This window comes from Gopherus flavomarginatus, chromosome 1 (genome assembly GCF_025201925.1).
Source record: "Gopherus flavomarginatus isolate rGopFla2 chromosome 1, rGopFla2.mat.asm, whole genome shotgun sequence".
Classification (NCBI taxonomy): domain Eukaryota; kingdom Metazoa; phylum Chordata; order Testudines; family Testudinidae; genus Gopherus; species Gopherus flavomarginatus.
The window spans coordinates 133660753-133680906 of NC_066617.1; the positions used below are offsets into that span (position 1 = coordinate 133660753).

At 44.9% G+C, this 20154-nt stretch overlaps 1 protein-coding gene across 5 annotated transcripts in view; it reads right to left on the minus strand.

The window, feature by feature from the left end:
* The window catches only part of SMC1B (structural maintenance of chromosomes 1B), a 68207-nt gene that overhangs the window by 2105 nt on the left and 45948 nt on the right, over nucleotides 1-20154 (minus strand). For all 5 annotated transcript variants that reach the window (XM_050965190.1, XM_050965168.1, XM_050965199.1 and 2 more), the window contains 4 exons: nucleotides 19959-20115; nucleotides 18944-19098; nucleotides 5960-6111; nucleotides 5637-5706 (listed from right to left, as the gene is read on the minus strand). In XM_050965190.1, the coding sequence (XP_050821147.1) occupies nucleotides 5637-5706; nucleotides 5960-6111; nucleotides 18944-19098; nucleotides 19959-20115 (534 nt within the window). The remainder of the gene's footprint in view (nucleotides 1-5636; nucleotides 5707-5959; nucleotides 6112-18943; nucleotides 19099-19958; nucleotides 20116-20154) is intronic.

Genomic DNA, 20154 nt, shown 5'->3' on the forward strand with positions numbered 1-20154 from the left:
ATAAAATAGTTATTAATAAATTATTTTACATAATTACAATCTTGACTTGACTCTTACTGAATTTTGTGGGAATTATTTTCATACACTTGTTTAGAGAATGACAGCTCACACGCTTAGGTTTTGATGGCTTTTTTGGTTGCTTACCTTATTGTATGAAATTATTACACTATCATTAGTTGCTTATTGTATGAAATTATTACACTACCAAATTCACTGTCCACTTTGGGCAATTTCATGGTCACAGGATTTTTAAAATAGCAAATTTCATGATTTTGACTTTTTAAATCTGAAATTTCATGGTGTTGTAATTGTAGGGGACCTGATGCAAAAAGGAGTTGTGGGACAGTCACAAGGTTATTGTAGGAGGAGCTGCAGTACTGCTACCCTTACTTCTGTGCTACTGCTGGTGGCAGCGCTGCCTTCAGAACTAGACAACTGGAAAGCACTGGCTGCTGGCCTGGACCCAACTCTGAAGGCAGAGCCACTGCCAGCAGCAATGCAGAAGGTATGGCATGGTGTGGTATTGCCACCCTGTCTTCTGCACTGCTGCTGGTGGGGCACTGGCTTCAGAACTAGGTGCTTGGCCAACAGCCGCTGCTCTCCAGCTGCCCAGCTCTGAAGGCAGTGCAGACTTACGGGTGGTAATACTGCAACCCCCCATAAAAATAACTTTGTGACCCCCCCCTGCAACTTCCTTTTGGGTCAGGACCCCCAATTTGAGAAATGCCAGTCTCCCCCCCATGAAATCTGTATAGCATAGGGTAAAAGCACACAAAAGACCACACTTCCCGGGGGGGTGGGGACCAGATTGCAAGGTCTGTGACACGTTTTTCTTGGCAGTGAACTTTGTAGGGCCCTATTATTAAAGAAATTCTTAGGAAGTCTGCTTTTTGCCAAGCAGTGACAGGCACCAAGTGTCAAAGAGGATGACACTTCATTAGCCATAATTCCATATTTATCTCCCAGTAAGTTTACACTGACTGGAATGCAGTTTAACTTCTGTTTTGCTGTAATATTCTACAATATTTTCTTTTATGCTACATTTCCAAACATGTATAGAAGTGTTATTGTGACTGCTGCTCTGCAGAGAATATTTGATAATATTTAACTGAAAGCTGTAAAATGTACTACAAATGACAGGTTGTATAACTAGGAACTATTTGATCAAAAGGCAAACAACCAACGAGCATTTTCTCAAAGAACAGGGCACTGCTCTGGTATAGACATGATCTTTATCACAAGAAAACAAACTTTTTAAAATTTGAGAAAGAGATGTGGTTATGTAAGAGAATGTGAGGATGTTTTCTATTCAGGATATTCCAAAGAGGAGTGATGCTTAGGATGTGGTATTACAGCTATAAACAAAGTAATAAAGTAGATCTATTTACCCCTCCTTTTTCATTTTAAACTCTCAATTCTTAAAATTATCCTTATTGACACAGATTTCTTTTATAAACAAGCTGAAGTCTTTATTCTTCAAGAGGAGAACATTTATGATTGAGATGTATTTTACAGAAGATATCGATTACTTCTAACTCCTCTCCTCCGAAAAACATTTTTGACTCAAATGCCTAAAACGTCAGCTTCTTTTGAGACTTGTATTTGTAAATATTTTGTATCTAACTGCAAACCTTCATAAAATATGAAAGAGTAACTCATCTTTGTAGCCAAAAACAAAAGATCTTAGGTATATTTAGGAAATAGAGGTGAAATATAAATATTAATTAAAGTTGTAAAAACACAGGCTACAGGCCCAGGCCTGTAATGTATTCAGCTTAGCCACACAAGGTCTCAGGCCTGAAGCAGGTTGGCATGACTAGTTAATTGAAAGATACCCCTATACCAGTTAAGTAAGATTACAATAAAATGATGTGTTAAGTGCTGACGTTCTAGAAACTATGCAGCAACAGACTGGAAAATATGCTGCAATGTGCCAGTTATATCGCAAGATGCCAGAGAGTAACATTTCAGGGGATTCTTTAATAACCTAAAGTTGCTATGGTAACTCATGGACATAGATGTTAATGAGAATAAAGAGAACTAAGGTGTTAGCCTATGAAAAACAAGACACCCTGATATTAGTGGGGTGTGGAAACCCACATAAGGAAAAAGGGGCTGAAACCATTATACATGGAACAGAGGGCATCAGCATAACACATTATAAAGGCTGTATCCTAGCCTTAGTGCCTTGAGGGAGGGAGATGCCAGGATGACAATCACTGGTGATTATGACAATGAAGAGAATAATGGTTCACACTTCACCATCCCTACCAGGAAATGTAAGTGATACCAGTATTAGGACTAGACATGCTATGTTATCCCTTTCTTTCCTGTTATAGTTTTTGATATTGGGTTACTAAGATTTTAACAGAAGGATAGTTGAGAATTTGTAAGTACATCAGTTGTGGTCATTGTTTCCCATGTGTTCCTAGAGTCTCCAAGGCTAATGATATTCCTAATGATGAATCTTACCCTGCTAATCCTGATACAGTAGTCACTTAGGAGGCTGAACTCTTCACCCAGGTCACTGATTAATATAAAAAATCAATCAATATATGAATCCAGAAATTAATAAGGCTACATCTTTAGTCGCTTGAGTTCAAGACATGTTGTCACTGTGTGTAGTGCACTTCAGGTTGTGCATGTGCTCCAAATACTCAGGGTATGTCCAGACTACCCGCCGATAATCGATCCCCGAACGTGCTCCCGTCGACTCCGGAACTCCACTGGAGCAAGTGGCGGTACTGGAGTCGACACGAGAAGCCGTGGACATCGATCCTGCGCAGTGAGGACGGGAGGTAAGTCGGAATAAGATACTTCGACTTCAGCTACGGTATTCCTGTAGCTGAAGTTGCGTATCTTACATCGACACCCGCCCCAGTGTAGACCAGGCTTCAGGATCAGAGATTTTTCCCTAGCAGTGTCTGTGTGGTTGCGCATGCTCTCCTCATGTTCCATACTGAATGGAGAAAGGGGGCTGTTGCCATCATTGTTCCTTCTCTACCACCAGTTCCCAGTAGGGGGAAACCAGGCAGCAGGGAAGGAGGATGGGTAGCGTACTACACATAGGGACAACACATCTTGAAGAACTCAAGTGACTACAAGGTGAGTAACCCCTTTCTTTGAGCGATTGTCCTTAAGTATAAAGCACTTCAGCTGATTCACAAGCAGTGTCACTTTAAAAGGAAGTGTATGCCTGGAGTCCTATGACACAGACTGCAGAACGGCTCTGCCTAGAGAAGCTGCAGCAACAGCTGTTTGCACTAGTCACAGTGGCTCTCAAACTGTGGGTCAGGACCTAAAGTGGGTCACAACCTCATTTTAATGGGGTCAAGAGGGCTGGCTTAGATTTGCTGGGGCCAGAAGCCAAAGCCCAAGCAGGAGTAAAATCCTCTTCCTTCCATGCCCCTAGGTGCAGGAGGTTTTCGACTTCCTGAATGAAGAGTTGCTCATGAGAAGGATCCATGAAGAGGGATGGGGAAGGGGGGATGGAAGGGTTGATTGGCTACAAACGGCAGGGTATAACCCGATGAGACAGTGTCAAGCACCCAGCAGACCAAGGTGATATGGGACCAGGCTGACTGAAAAGGGCGGAGGGGCATGGGGAATGGATCCAGTGCAATGACTGGGGCATCGTCCTCAGGAACATCCTCAAAATGACTGCTTTTGGCTGCCTTGGTCCCTAGAAGAACCAGGCTGAGTAGGTTGACAAGGCAACAACTGGTGGCATCGCTTAAAACCCATCTTTGCCCTTCTTTTTGTAGGAGCCAGATCCAGGGGAACCACAAGACCTCAATGACTGCAGAGGTAGCAGGGGGCAAAATGGCTTTTTAGCCTGCTGGGGAGTATGTAGACTCAAGGAGCAGAGGATGGCCTGGGGTTCTTTAAGACTGTCGAGCCTAGCATCAGTTAACTCTGAGATGAGCCCTGTTCCCTTGAAAGGGAGGTCCCGGAGGGTAGACTGGATCTCCTGGGACAGCCTGGAGGTCTGTAACCAGGAGCTATGCCTCATGGCTATTGTAGAGATGACCGCCCTGGATGCCAAGTCCATAGCATCCCAGGCCATCTGGAGGATACCCCTGGCTACCGCCTTGCCTTCGTCTATTAGAGTAGCGAACTTCTCCGCCCAATTCTGTGATAGGCTCTCTTTGAACTTGTCAATGGAGTCCCACAGGTTGAAACTATCTGTCAAGTAGGGCCTGATGGTTAGAGACCCTAAACTGGAGGCTTGCTTAACAGATCATGATGTCGTCAATTCACAGATTAATCTCATGTCATACACTTCCATTAAGATCTTCAAGTAATTATTTGTATAACATTAAAAATTACAGTTGTGGTTTTATATTCAACATAATATTATATTTCATACTACACATCTCAGACCCCGGTAGAGTTAAGGGTAGATTAAAAAAAAAGAAGTATTTGGAATTTCTTTTTTAATGAAATACAGTGGTGATGAGCTGTCCACACCACAGAAGAATGAAAGGGGTTAAGTCAGCTAGACAGGTTAATTAATTCCAGAAGGGTGCACCTGGAGGTGGAGCTGGGGAGTAAGGAATGAGTGAAAGCAGGCTCAGCTGGGCAGGAAGAGGCAGGGTTTGTACAAGTAGGTAGCTGGCAATGGAGGGGCAGCTAAAAAGGACTACAGACAGGCTGTATTCACTCCCTGAGTGGAAGGAGTTGGCAGGCTGGCAAACCCAGAGAGGGAGGAAGACAGACATGTGGGACGTGGCCCAGGGAATAGCAACAGGGCTAAAGGAAGCAGCATGGGGCTGCTGTTTGTAGCACCCCTGGGTCAGGACCTGGAGTAGTGGGTGGGTGTGGGTTCCCCCTAACAGCCACTGGGAAAGTGGCAGTGCCCTAACAGAAGGGAGTTTAAACAGGCCCACGTATGGGGCTATACTGGAAATTATATTACCAAAGAAGGGGGTTGAACTGAGACTGACCCAGCTGGAAAGCTGGGGTCAGGACTAAAGGGGCAGATGCCAGAGCAAGCCCAGGGAGGGCTGGAGGGAGAGAGAGAGAGAGAGAGAGACCGACCAGCCAGGCTGCTGGGATAGGCCTTGTTGGACTGTTTAAGGATTGTGGGAACTGAGCCCAAAGACAGGGCTGCAAATAGGCCCTGTTGGACCTTTTACCCCAGAAGGGGACTCACTGAGTGACCTAGCCAGATGGCTAAGTCACAAAGGAGACACTGAGGGTTTTGGAGGAAAAAGAGCTGCAGACCAGAGACAGAGCGATTTCATGCAAGCCATGGATGAAGCTGTCAGCCTCGATCTAATCCCGAGAACAAGGAGGAGGCGCCAGACCAGTGGTAAGCGGAGCACTACATGACAACAACCTTAACTCTAACATACTTGTATGCATGTATGGATCAATGGGCACTGCTTACTAAAAGTTTCCAGACAGTCCCACGGTTCACGTGTACCCATGTATGGAATACACACAGGAACCATCACTCAAATTCTTAAATTTGTCCCTCATGCAGTCTGTTTTGATTTATGCCAGTAGAGATTAACTGAACTTCTCTTTGTCCCAGCCTCCCTAAATTAAACAACCATCCTTTTGCAAAAGGATATCACTATGTCATTATATTATCTGTAAATTAATTTTAGATAACAGAAGGAATAACTTACTTTGCCAATGTTTGTGTTATCCAATGCAGCATCCACTTCATCCAAAACAAAGAAAGGGGCAGGGCGGAAACTTAAAAATAAAACAGAGAGAGTCAATTACTTTTACATAGATATACTAATATTTTGGGGTTTTAGATTGTCCCATAAAATTTTGACCAAGAAATAGTAATGTCAAGAACAGAATAGGAACGTAACACACACTTTTGGACATGACAAATGTTCAAAATGCCTTCTGAAAATACTATGCTACATTTGTTTCCACATCACTGATGCTCAAAGATTAGTAAAAAGATGGTACTGTAAAATTTATGTCACCATATTACCTGTGTATTGCAAACACAAGAGCCAGTGCTGCCACAGATTTTTCACCTCCTGACAAGTTGTCCATCGGCATAAAGCGTTTTCCAGGAGCCACACAGTTATAGCTAATGCCTTCTAGATATGGTTCCTCAGGGTTCTCGGGGCTGAGAAATGCCTGAAACACACATGCCTCAATATTTAGTTAATACTGAAACATATGAAATGTTTAGCTTAGGGTTGCTATTGTTTGTATTTTAAAGTTTAAATTTGACATTTTGGCTGATCTGTAGTGAATAACTGTGTATTTGTATTTAAGAGAGACATTGCTAAAATGTGGTTCTAGAAAAATCTATCTTGTGAAACCTTTTGGATATGACAGGCATCATAATCAAAGAATCACCATTTAAGGCAGACTGACATCTTAGTCATATTTTCAACACTTTTCCTTCTTCTTCGAGTGCTTGCTCATATCAATTCCAATTAGGTGTGGGTGCGCCGCGTGCAAGTTCGCCGGAAGATTTTTACCTTAGCAACACTCGGTGGGTCAGCTGGGTTGCCCCCTGGAGTGGTGCTGCTATGGCAGTGAATATATACCCCTGCCGACCTTCAGTTCCTTCTTATCACCTGTGTCGGTCGTTGGAACAGTGGAGCAAGGCTTAGCTGATCTCCACTTCCCTAGCAACTTGTAGTTCCTTATTAATAGTTGTGTATGTAGTTATAATCTCTACAGTTGTAGTTAGTTTTAGTCGTTTCTATATTTAGTGTATATAGTTGCAAGGGGATCGGGGATTAGCCCCTTCCCCCCCACCCGGTACCAAGGCTCATGCCCGTGTCACCGGGCTTCAAATCAGGCTCGGCCTGCCATAAGCCAATGCCAACGGGAGATCCCCACAACTCCTGCCTTAAGTGCCTTGGGGAATCCCATCTCTCAGATAAGTGGAGATGTAAGGCCTTTAAGCCAAGGACGAAGAAAGAGCGGGACTTCCGCCTCAAACAGCTCCTGATGGAGGCAGCTCTTAGTCCAACGCCCTCGGCACTGAGCGCTGAACAATCTGTATCAGGGAGAAGCGCTCTTTCGGTTCCGGATCACCCTGGTACCGCTAAGGCGCCTCAGCACTGACCGTCGCCGGCTCGGCACCGGTCCCTGTCACCATGAGTCAAGAAGCATCATAAGACTCCTGCTGCTTCAGTGTCACCTGCACCACAGTCGGAGCACCCAAGTCAGACTGCCTGGCACCGCCACCTGCCGCGGCACCACCAGCTTCGGCACCGTCGATTCCGGTCCCGCAAGGACCCTCGAGTCCAGTGCCTGAAAGCTCCCTGGCGCATGCTGTGGTCGAGCTCACTATCCTGTCCACGTCTCAGACCTTTTCCACAGCGAGGGATTTGATTGCACTGACGGAGTCTGCACTGCCTCAACCCCAAGCACTGCCGGTGCGGGTCATTCAGTCTATTGGCAAGCCTGCCCTGCTGAAGCCACCCTCCGTCGGCACCGCTAGAGAGGCACTGATCAAGATCTCGGTCCCGGTGCCGTTTGCAGTCCCGGCACCGCTCTCCATCATGGTACCAATCGCACTCGCAGCACCGCTCAGCATCCCGTTTGCCGGCCCGGCACTCCTGGTACCGATCCAGCTCCTGGCACCATTCCCGGCACTGCGGCTCTCGCAATTGCTTCAGGTGACAAGCTTCGGGATCCCAGCTGACCTCCCAGCACCGTTACGGTTGCAGGTCCCGGTCTCGTTCACGGTACCGTTATGACGCCCCGTACTGCTCCCCGGTGCAGCACCGAGAGAGATCGTCTAGAAACGTGGCCCCTTCTCAGGGTTTCTCAGCTCCTCCTTGACCGTCTAGACACACCTCAGTGTCATCTCACATGGACAGTGCTTCCTATGCACAGGACCGTGACTCAGATGTGCCCAGCCGAGTCTTCCAAGAGACCCAAGGTCAAGAACAAGGGCCTCATCAGTGGTCATTCTGGACACCGGATGTATCACCAAGCCCAAGGTGCGCACCCAGAAGCGCCATGCTCTATGCCATCCGAACACCGGGTGCTAGAGGTGACTGTAAGCTGCCCCACTCCTGCGGGTATGGATGAAGCATCCGTTCCACCAACAGACTCTCAGGTTCAGGAACCCACTTGAACCTGACACCACTCAAGAACAAGAGCCCACGCAGGACTCTCTTGTACCTGGCCTCTCCTGTTCCTCCTCTCCAGATGAGACGGTGGCGGGGACATCCTCCTCCAGCCCTCCCCCAATTGACCTGAGGGCCCATCAGGATCTTCTGGAGGCGAGTGGCCCAGAATATGAATCTTCAGGTGGAGGTGGTCCTGGAGATAAAATATCCACCACAGGGTCTTCTATCAGCTGACACCCCCACAAGGGTAGCCTTGCCCTTTATTCATACGATTCAGGCAAAACGCCGATACCATCTGGCAATCTCCAGCCTCTATTCTGCCCACGGCCAGGGGAGTTGAGCAGAAGTACATGGTACCCTCGAAAGGATACGAGTATCTGTATGTGCACCCTCCTCCTTGCTCCCTGGTTGTGCAATCGGTTAACGAGAGGGAGCGCCATGGCCAGCAAGCTCCTGCTCCAAAATCCAAGGAGGTTAGGTGCATGGACTTGTTGGGCCGCAAGGTATACTCTGCTGGAGGCCTCCAACTCAGGGTAGTGAACCGGCAAGCCCTACTTAGCCGATACAACTACAACACCTGGATGGCGGTGGGCAAATTCACAGAGCTAGCTCCTCAAGACTCCCGCCAGGAGTTTGCAGCCCTCTTGGAGGAAGGAAAGAAGGTGGCAAGAACCTCTCTCCAAGCCTCACTGGACGCAGACGACTCAGAAGCCAGAACTCTGGCCTCAGGAGTGGCCAGGAGGAGAATATCATGGCTTCAGGTGTCAGGCCTCCCACTTGAGTTACAACATACTATACAAGACTTGCCCTTTGAGGGCCAAGGCCTATTTTCTGAAAAGGCTGACCCTAGGCTGCAGAGCCTAAAGCACAACAGGGTGATCATGCGCTCGCTGGGAATGCACACCCCGGTGACTCAGCGCAGGTCCTTCTGTCCTCAGCCTCAGCACGCTTACCACTCGCCTAGGCCACGACAGGACTTCGGCAGAAGACGTGGCCGGGGGAATCGCAGATGGCAGTCTGGGCCCCAACGAGGTCAAAATCAGGGCCCCCCTCAAACCACCCGCGGGACCCAAACCGAAGTTTTGAAGGGACACCTGAGGATGGCGTACCAGTTCTTTCCCAGGATCCTTTTCCGCATTTTTACAACTGCCTCTCCCATTACCTCCCTGCGTGGGCCCAACTCACATCGGATCGTTGGGTCCTACGCATGGTAGAATTGGGATACCATCTCCAATTTATTCCCCCCCCCCCGTCCCTCTTCAGGGACTCTTCTCATGAGCAATTCCTCTTGCAAGAGGTAGGGACGCTCCTAACCAAGGGAGCTATAGAGCAGGTACCGAAAGACTTGAGGGGCAAGGGGTTTTATTCCCGCTATTTCCTAATCCCCAAAGCAAAGGGAGGTCTGAGACCTATCCTAGACCTGCGAGGACTCAACAAATTCATGACAAAGTTGAAGTTTCGATGGTATCCCTGGGAACCATCATCCCGTCCTTGGATCCTGGAGACTGGTATGCAGCCCTCAATACGAAGGATGCGTATTTTCACATCGCTATTTACCCACCACACAGACAGTACCTCCGTTTTGTGGTCAATCATCAACATTTTCAATTTACAGTCCTTCCGTTTGGCCTTTCTACAGCCCCACGAGTATTCACAAAATGCATGGCTGTAGTCGCCGCCTCCCTCCGTCGTCACCGAGTACACGTCTTCCCGTATCTCGACGATTGACTCATTCGAGGGATTTCCAAGACACAAGTCACAAGACACACTAGGCCTGATGATCAATATAGAAAAATCCATTCTGGTTCCCACTCAGAGAATAGACTTCCTTGGGGCCATCCTGGACTCCACTCTAGCCAGAGCATGTTTACCACAGCCCCGGTTTCAAGCGATGGTATCAATTATCCAAGGCCTGCAAAACTTCCCAACAACTTCGGCTCGCACTTGTCTCGGCCTCCTAGGTCACATGGCGGCCTGCACATTCGTGACCAACCACGCCAGACTATGCCTCCGTCCCCGTCAAACTTGGCTCAACTCGGTATACCAACCGGGCAGAGACAACATAGACATGATCCTCACGACCCCCCCGAGCATCAAATTCCCTGAACTGGTGGCTATTGCCCGCCCTGGTCTGCACAAGGATGCCTTTCCACCCGTCTCAAACTTCAATGGCCCTGACCACGGACGCATCATCTCTGGGTTGGGGAGCCCACCTCGAGGATCTCCGCACTCAAGGCCTTTGGTCAGCTCAAGAACTGACCTTGAACATCAATGTACGGGAGTTGAGGGCAGTCCGCCTTGCGTGCTGGGCGTTTCAAGAGCATATACAAGGCCATTGTGTCTCAGTGTTCACAGACAACACAACGGCCATGTTTTACATAAACAAGCAGGGCGGCGCACGTCCCTCCCCCCTTTGTCAGGAAGCCATCCAGCTCTGGGACTTTTGCATAGCCCACTCGATCGACCTGGTAGCGTCTTTTCTCCCAGGGGTTCAGAACACTCTGGCGGATCACCTCAGCAGATCCTTCCTGTCTCATGAGTGGTCAATTCGTCCAGACATTATCCATTCTGTTTTCCAGAAGTGGGGTTCTCCCCGCATAGACTTCTTTGCCTCCCGTGAGAACAGGAAATGCCATGTGTTCTGCTCCTTCCAGGGTCACTCCCCGGGCTCCCTATCAGACGCATTCCTGATACTGTGGATGAGCCATCTCCTTTATGCCTTTCCACCATTCCCGCTGGTCCACAGGGTCTTGCTCAAGCTCCATAGAGACAGAGCCCGTCTGATCTTGATCGCTCCAGCGTGGCCGAGGCAACACTGGTACACCATGTTGCTCGACCTCTTGCTGGCCAACCCAATCCCCCTATCTCTTTGGCCGGATCTCATAACTCAGGACCATGGCAGACTTCACCACTCACATCTGCAGTTTCTCCACCTTACAGCGTGGTTGCTGCATGGTTAAGCCAGTCCGAGTTATGCTGCTCTGCCTCGGTACAAGTACTCCTGGGTAGTAGGAAACCTTCCACTAGGTTAACGTATCTGGCCAAGTGGAGGCGTTTCTCCTGCTGGCATGAGCAGCGTAACGTTGTTCCTACCGAGGCACCGGTTCCTACCATCTTGGACTACCTCTGGTCCCTAAAACAACCCAGCCTAGCCATCTCTGCCTTCCACCCAGGGGAGAACGGACGCTCGGTCTTCTCTCACCTCATGGTTTCAAGGTTCCTCAAGGGCTTGGAACGTTTATACCCAAAGGTCCGCCGCCCCAACCTGGGACATCAACCTAGTTCTAGCCAAACTTATGGCTGCTCCCTTTGAGCAACTGGCAACCTGCTCGCTGCTGTACCTGTCCTGGAAGACAGCATTCTTTGTACCCATTACATCGGCAAGACGAGTCTCCGAACTTCAGGTTCTCATGGTTGACCCCCCATATACAGTGTTTCATAAGGACAAGGTACAGCTGCAACCACATCTGGCCTTCCTCCCTAAAGTGGTATTGGCCTTCCATATCAATCAAGATATCTTCCTTCCAGTCTTCTTCCTGAAGCCACACTCATCACGCCGAGATCAGCAACTGTACTCCCTAGACGTCTGTAGGGCTCTCGCATTTTATATCGAGTGAACAAAGCCCTTTCGTAAAACACCCCAAATCTTCGTTGCGGTAGCAGATGGAATGAAGGACCTACCTTTCTCCTCCCAGAGGATTTCATCTCGGGTGAACAAGGATGAGACAAAGAGAAAAAATGCTATCCACTTGCAAGGCAAGGGGAAGGCATTCCAGCCAACCACCACGGATGGTAAGAAGGAACTGAGAGGGTAAAGAAGTTTTTATATTGAAACCATGAAATCTCTGGCTCTCACTGCTCCATTCTCCTATTGAACATAAATGTTAGGATTCTGTCTAAACATTTTCTCTTGCCTGAAACTCTTCTTCTCAGGGGATCAGACTGTCTTATCTTCAGCCGCTCCTCACTGCTCAACACCAAATACTTGCCTCACATCCCTGTTTTAGGCATTTTAGAGGTCCCCAAGCTTAGCTGACTTCCTTGGAGATGGACAAGGCTTTTGAAAGAACTGAATACAGATATTTTCCAGAGGTTCTTCACAAATTTTACTTTAGCAGTAACTTCCTCAAATTGGGAGAATTCATGGTTGCTTATCTGAGAAAAAAACCTTTCCCTTCTTTGAAGGGAAAGATCCAAAGACTGACAAGTGATCATTGCCTGTCTGTACCTGCAGGAGGCAGAAACAAAGCTAGGTGGACAGCTGATGAGAGACTAGTCCCCACCTTCAGGAGACCACCTCAGTTTCAAGATGCTTCCATAGCTAACTCCTGTGGACTACGAAACTAAAAAAACCCAAACCTCTCATCTTGCGAAAAATATTCACCAAGAGAACATTACAAACAAGAAAATTTTAACTACTGCAGAGAACTGCAAGCATGAGTTAAACAGATCTGTCTTTTTCAGGGATGGCCAGATCTGTTTGAAGAAGGGAAAATTTTCAGGTAAAACTGCCACAAAATTTCCCATTCTCTCTCAGGGCTAGGTCCACAGATCCTCAGTGTGGGATATTCTCAGCAATGACAAAATTCCTAGGGAGAGAACAAAATAATATCACAGAGAAAGGAATCACCACAGCATGCAGGACCCATCTGTCAAAGGCTGCATCATCCGAAGATGAATATCTATCTTGTAAAATTCAGTCAGTCAATCTTTACGCAGATGACCAAGTTGCAGCTTTACAAATTTCAATGCCCCTTCTCTGCCTGTGTCCTGAGTGAGCTCTGGTGCCCACTGCTGGATTGGTGCCCTTGATATGCAAGGCCCTGATAGACTATAGATGAGCCTTTGCTCACTGCAGCAATGATACTATTCCTTTAGTAGATCCCTTAACCTGAGTCCTCTCCCCTTCCACTCAATGGTTTATGTATGCCATTGCTGACATTGTCCGCCATTACCAGAAGACCACCATTCAGTAATGCTGGGGCCAGTTATATTTTATTGTATGCTCTTCTTTAGTTTCAAGAAGAACCATGTCCCTACAGCTATCGACTTCTCAGAGAATGCTTCCCATCCTTCCAGACTGGCATCTATTGTTATGATAGATCTCTCTGGCTCTGCCATGGCCATCTTTTCTGAAATCAATCTGGGCTCATCCATCAATCCCAGGATTTCAATATGAGTGACAGAATGCTCACTTTCTGAGATGGAAACGTCAGAAAACGGCAGGGAGGGACAGCAAGAAACTCTGGAATGTCCTCATTCATTCTTGCCCCTAGCACTATTCCTAGAAAACTCATTACGACATGATCATCCCTAAAACACTCATTAGGGTGCCTAGGATGCCTTCAAAGGGGTAACTGCTGATCTGATCTTGCCCTGTATTTTGGCTGACAAAGATTTTATGGGCCTCGGGAGTCTATCAACACTCCAAGATGAATGAGGCAATGAGATGGCTGAAGATGACTCTTTCCAAAATTTACTATAATCCATTGTTGCAACATTTGGATTGTTGCTTGAGTGGCTCTCTCTTTGTACAGGATTCTAATTAGAATGTTGTCTAGGAAAGAGTACATTTGTATCCCTATTTGCCTGAGAATAGCAACCAGAACACTGAGGACTTTCATGAATGCTTGAGGTGCAGATAACAGTACAAAAGGCAGCACTTTTTATTGAAAATTATGCATGCCATGCACCTGGTGAACTCGCATATGCAGATAGGTCTCCTTCAAATCTACCGATGTGAAGTAATCCTTCTGGCAGATGGCCACCACTATGGACTTAAAAATCTCCAGACTGAATCTGGTCTCCAATACTTCTCTGTCCTCCCCAGACCTCTTGGGTACCAGAAACAAAACTGAGTAGTGGCCAGAGAACATCTCTGCCTCAGGAACTCTCTCTATTACACCAATTCCCGAAAGATAATTTACTAAAAATTACAGATCACACCTATTTTGCAGATTTGAAGATACCGGAGAAGAGAGAAAAATGATTTAAAAATTCTATGATGTACTCCTGTCAAATCACATTCAGCACCCATCTGTCCAATGTGGAGATAGGCCATTGGTCCTTGAATTTTAAACAGTTCTCCCCTTAGGTGTTGCTTGTTGGAACTCTCCTGACTGTAGTCATGGATTGTTCCTAGTGTTGGAATTTACACTGCAGGAAGACTGGTCTCTCTCCTTTCCAGGCTTAGACTTATTCTATTTGCCTTTGTTGTAGTCTTGCTTTCCATACTTAGAGAAACAGCCAGAGAGAGGATATTTAGACCTGAAATAAAGCCAGCTATCCCTTTTCCCAGATTTGGAGTTGAGAGTTTGTAACATTTCTTGATTTATCTGAAGACTACAGTATCACTTTGTTTAATCATTCCTCAAATAACCACTCTTCTGAATATTTTGAAGCTGCTAACATGATTCTGACTTGTCTGTCGCCTTTCCAGGAGGTGCCATCAAGTCACCACATTGGAGGCCATAGCATGTGCTGAAAACATGGAAGCACCCCTGGTTGCATCAGCTATGAATGCTAAAGGCACTAAGATGTTCATTAACTCTGAACCTAACTGAAGTGATTTCTTAGCAGTTTTTGGCAGTCTGACTCCCAAACTGTCTGTCTAAGTGAGGAGTACTCTGGCAAAACATGGTGCTGCAGCAGAAGCCTTCAGAGAGGAAGATGCAGCCTCATTATGGGACAGTGACATGTCCAAGTCTGCAATCATTGGGTTCTTTTGGGGAAAGAGTCCCTCTCCTTTGGGACAGCAATGACTTTGACTAGTTCCAATAAACTGCTCTGTCCACTGTGGGAAGAGAGACAATCTGCTTTTTGCTATGGTGCATGCTGTAGAATTTTTTTTGGCATGCCTGGACAATCTCACAGACTTTGTTGGTGCTTTCCACTCAATCTTAATTACTTTCCTCCAAAATACAACAGGGGGAACATGTAGTTCAGATTTTTAATAAGTTGGGGGCAAAAAAAAAAAAACAACACAAAATAAAAAAAAAATACCACTTTCTATACTAGTCCTCTCTTCTTCCACCACAATTTTTTTTCCTCACTAGCTCATCCGACTGAATGCCCAAGTATCTAATCAGCTTTTGTAACTTCATCTCAAATAATTCAGTTGGCAAGAGAGCCTCTTGCTTCACTTCATCCTGCAGCTCAGACTCCGAGACTGAATTAATCTTCCTCCTGCGAAGATGATCCTGACTTTCCTCTCTCTTGGACTTAGGTTGAACAGATTTTCTAGCTTTTTTTTTTTTGGACAATGCTCAGAATGAAAACGAATTGGAGGAGGAAGACAAAAAAGAACCAGATGTAAACAATTTATATTTCTTTTACTATGCTTTTTCTTTCCATGCATAACATCTTGTGAAGAGAGCCATTAGCTTTGGCACTCTCTGGTGATGAGTCAGAGGAACTGCTGTCCATAGAAGAAACAGGCCAGTTTTCTCTTACGTTTGAGGTAATTTCTTGAACCTCTTTAATTTTCACTCCTTAGGGGAGGGACGACTAGGAACTTGAGTCAGATGAAGAGCCCTGAAAAACTCTTCCGTTAACAGGCATCTCTGTATCTTTGCCCTTTTGAGTGTGGACCGAATCCCCGTAAGGGACACTGCAGCGGTTTCCTGGGGCTCACAACATAGCAGCCTCTCCAGTAAAAGTATTTTTCATGCCAAATCCAAGAGCTCCCTAGCCTAAGAGGGAATTTCTTCCTGAGGGAGATTCCTCTCTTTTCCTCTCCATGCAGAATTCTGGACTTCCCCTAGGGCTAAGGAAAGGAAACCGAATTGCCTGACGGGAGTGGGTGGGACTGATGAGACCTGTGGAAGGGCATACACACAAATGGCCATTTCGGCCACTCCATGCTCTGCCCATGGCAGATTCAGCTGGTCCCGCTTATGGTTTCCCTGTGCCAGGCTGCTGCCCTGATGTAACTGCCTCTGGTTGCTGAAGGGCTCTCAATTTTTGTGCCATCCTTGAAGACATTTGCAGCCTGGCGATCAGACTGCCTGCTGGTGGCGAACTCCTGGGGAACCAGCTCCTGGATCAGGATAAGGCAGACAAAGCAAAACCTTTCCAACCCAGTGAATGAGGCAGCTGGAGTGCACTAGGCACAAACTTCTCCTTTGGCATCATCTGACAGGAATACAGAACAGGAGGAACACAGCCTTGCTCAGTTTCTTGTTTGGACCTACCTTGTCCATCCTCCTAGCCTGCAACCTGAATAGTCGAGGGATAAGAGGTAACAACTGTGACAATTCCAGACAGGAGACAACTTGTGTCTTCCGATTTTTCTTAATTCTGTCTCTTACAAGCGATACTGATACCACAGACCTGCCCATAACTACAGGAGGCAAAAAAACCCGAGGGGAACTCTAGAAGGTGGGAGCTAGACTCTCAGCTGTCCAAATCAGCTTTGATTTTCCCCCTACAGCTACAGATAGGTGATGACTCACAATGAGGATCTGTGGATCAGACCCCAAGAGAGGAATTCAGATTTTGTATGCTTCTCCTAGAGCTGCTGTGATGACCAGTAAGTTTTCCTTTGATTATTTTATTTGAAAGGGAGACAAGACAGAGATGCCTGCTTTCTCCCTTACTCTGACATTGCTAAGCAATTTACTTGAGTCGCTTACTCTTCAGTCCTTTGCGAGTTTTCAGGCAGACTCACTCAGAAGTCAGCCTTGTATGCGGCTGCTGATGACATGACAGATGTCATCTCTTGAAATATCCACTTCAAATTTAAGACAAACAACTAACCAATTCGGTCAATTTTCAGCTTTCAAAATTCATTTTCTTAAATTAGAAGCATTATCTATATAAACCTGATCCTCTATCCTGGCAAGCATTTTCTCCTTTTTTAGTGTAAGTAAAATGGCTCCCTCTATCTAGATGTCTCCACTTCAAGTAGGTTTTCCATTCTGTGCTCTTGCACCTTTGTTTAGTGTTTAATAAAATTAAAAAATGACCTATTAAGATAGTTCCCTCTTCCCTCTGAGTGAAAATTACAATATTCCCTAGATATAGAGAGTTTACAATAAATAGTGCATTTTTTCTAACTGGAAGGAGATCTTTGACTTGAAGACAGAGAACATAGCTGTCATCCGCCATGACATATATCCATGTGTGTTTTAACAGACTTCAAAACAGTCTAAAATGGAGAGATGCCTTGTATTTCTCTGTCTGATTATACATGTGTCAGCACTGTTTTATAAAACTGGCTCGGAGAGAAGGAAATTTATACTTTTCTATGTAGTAAAGAGAGGTTTATTTTTCCAGACCCAATTGTTTAATTCCCTTTTTTGAACTTAAACCCTTTATTCAGAACCCCTATATGGATTGGAGAACCTTAAGTAACTTTCCAGGTAAAGTAGCTCTCTCACCAGTGTTACTTGTTTATAATAATTATGCTTCCCCTAAACTTGGCTGGCCCAGCTAAATTATGAAGATATGCAGGAATTAAATACATTCCTTATGTTTTAGTTCATCCACCAACCTCTGCCATATCTCTAATCTGTCTTGCACTAAATTTTTTTTAAACAGAGTAAAATTTTGTTAAATGGCTGTGACATTTCTTAAAAACCAAAACCAAAACAAACAAAAAAAACAGCCATACAAAAGACTGTATAAATTAAGTCAGAGGCTACATAGCAGGGGGTTGGACTAGATGACCTCCTGAGGTCCCTTCCGACCCTGATATTCTATATCATTCCAACTCACAATCTGTAGTACATTTGTTGCTGGGTCTAGACCACTATGTTTAAAATACAAGTAAGGGATTGCTAACTGCTATGCTGCTGGTATCAGTTTGCATAGAGGCTTTCTCCACACGTTATTTTATAACTAACTATTGAAGTGTAGTTATTCCAGATCTCTCACTCTTAATACTGTTGAGTGATCTCAACTTTAACTCCCTGGCCTCCTTCAATAAGAAGGGGTATGAACTTGGGCTTTATGAGGCCAGAAAATATAACTTATATGTTGGGCACAGGAAGATATCAGTTATTGCTGTGAAGATCTATGTTGTTAAATCTTCTGTATATAATTCAACTCTCATGTTCTCTCTGAGGGAGAAAAAGTGTGGAAAATGTGTCTGTGGTACAGAGTAAAACTTGAACTCATTTGCAGAAACACTTAAAAATTTGCTTAATTTGATGTGCATAAATTGTGTGGGAGATTTCCTATAAACTACTTTGAAAGACTGGTAATATTTTTCTTTTTAAGTTTCAGAAGTACATGCTGAATGACCGATGAGGAGTAAAAACAGAGAAGTAATTGTTTATAGCTCTTTATAAATAAATATACTGATATGAACTGGGTATGTGTAAGAGTGTTTTTTTCCCCATTTATTTAGAGAAGTGTACAGAGTGCTAAAACAAAAATGCTAGGGTCGAGATACCTAAAATAGTCTTGTTAACTGGTTATATGGATACTTGAATGTTCTGGATGCTTGCTATACCCACCACTAGGATCTGTTAACCAAATATTTCCTTTCAAAACCAAAAATAGTGAATATACTTTATGCATCCTTCACGGATATTCCAGAAGTCTAAAATCAAACAAACTCCCAAAAGAGCAAACATATTAGTCCATCCCTCTCTTGCACAAAAGAAAGCTGCAGGTAAGAGTAGACTAGATGCTATCTTTTCTTCATGTAATTGTGATTCTCCTAATGATCTTTGTCTTCTAGTCAGTTTGCATAAACTTCATGTCCAAGACTGAAACCATAACATATCTTTGGAGAGTAAAAAAAAGTGAATTCTACTGTCCCAGTTAATGAAACTTTCACCATTATGATTCTAATTACTAATTGAGCTAAAGCAAGCTAGTAAACTTTTTTTAAACCAAGTACTTTAAAAAAAAACTTTACACACCTGAGCACAACTGTTTCTGCAGAGTTTCTTGTAGATCTGATCGATAGCTACCGAGACATGCTCAAAACACTGGCTGAAACGCTCGTATCTTCTTTTTTTTATCTGTTCATATTCTTGCCTACATATTCTGGCTTCCCTTCTGCTGGCCTCAAAAGCTGCAAAAGAATAATTGAACTAACTTAGCTTTGCAGAAAGTGCTCAATAATAAGCTTCAACTTAGTTTAATTCTCATAGTAATCCATATCTTAGCTAGTAAGCATTTTACTAGAGAAATCTGTTTTGCAACATAAATGGAAAACAGCTTCAGTGCATATATGAGCAACATGGCAATGTCCTAAGTTTGTTCCCAGAGCTCAGGTACTGAGACTGAAAACCTAGAAAATTGTTGGGATGTTTCCAGTTTTCCCTACACAAGACCAGATTGATGTGTGAAGAGAAGGAGCTCTGCCTGAACACAGGTCATTCACAGTTGTATATTTAGATTGGGTAAATTCTATAGCAGTTTTTAAGGTTAGATTTAGGTGTGGCAGTGGAATTCCTTGCACTCTCAGTAGTGTGCTACTTACAGCACGCCACTAATTTTGCAGTAATGTTGGTGTTTGAGCTCCAGAAAAGATATGGTAACTGACACATGGATTGCTTCTTCTAAGGAAATTAGCAGAAAATTCTTAGCAAATCAGCCATCTCTGAAATGTAATAAACCTTTTATCAAGGAACATACTATATCTTGCTTACAAAGATATTTTTGGTGAAGATACAAACAGAATTAATGATGGAACACAAAGTTTTAAAGAAATAATTTGGAATAAGAGGCAACATTTTATAAATAAGATTATTAATATGAAATGGCAGTATAAAAATGTAACTAAGGAAAAACACAGGGCCTCTAGTAGTAAGTCTCTGAAATACTCATACAGGAAAGGAGGGAAAAAAAAATAGGACCAGTTTCAGCATAAGGATTATGCCGGATGGAAAACTTTCACAGAAATGGTTAACAAGAAGGAAGATTCAGTACCATCTACTGATTCTTGGAACTTGTCCTTAGCAGTCTGCAATTTCTCCAGTGCTCTTAGGTTTGGTGCAGCTGTTTTGAATAAAACATTTTCTTTGGATACTATTTGCTGCTGCAGTCGTGTCAGCTGAGCCTCAATCTCTTTATCAGACTGTAGGTCCTAAGCAGAAGACAAAAAGTCATGAAAGGGGATTATTTG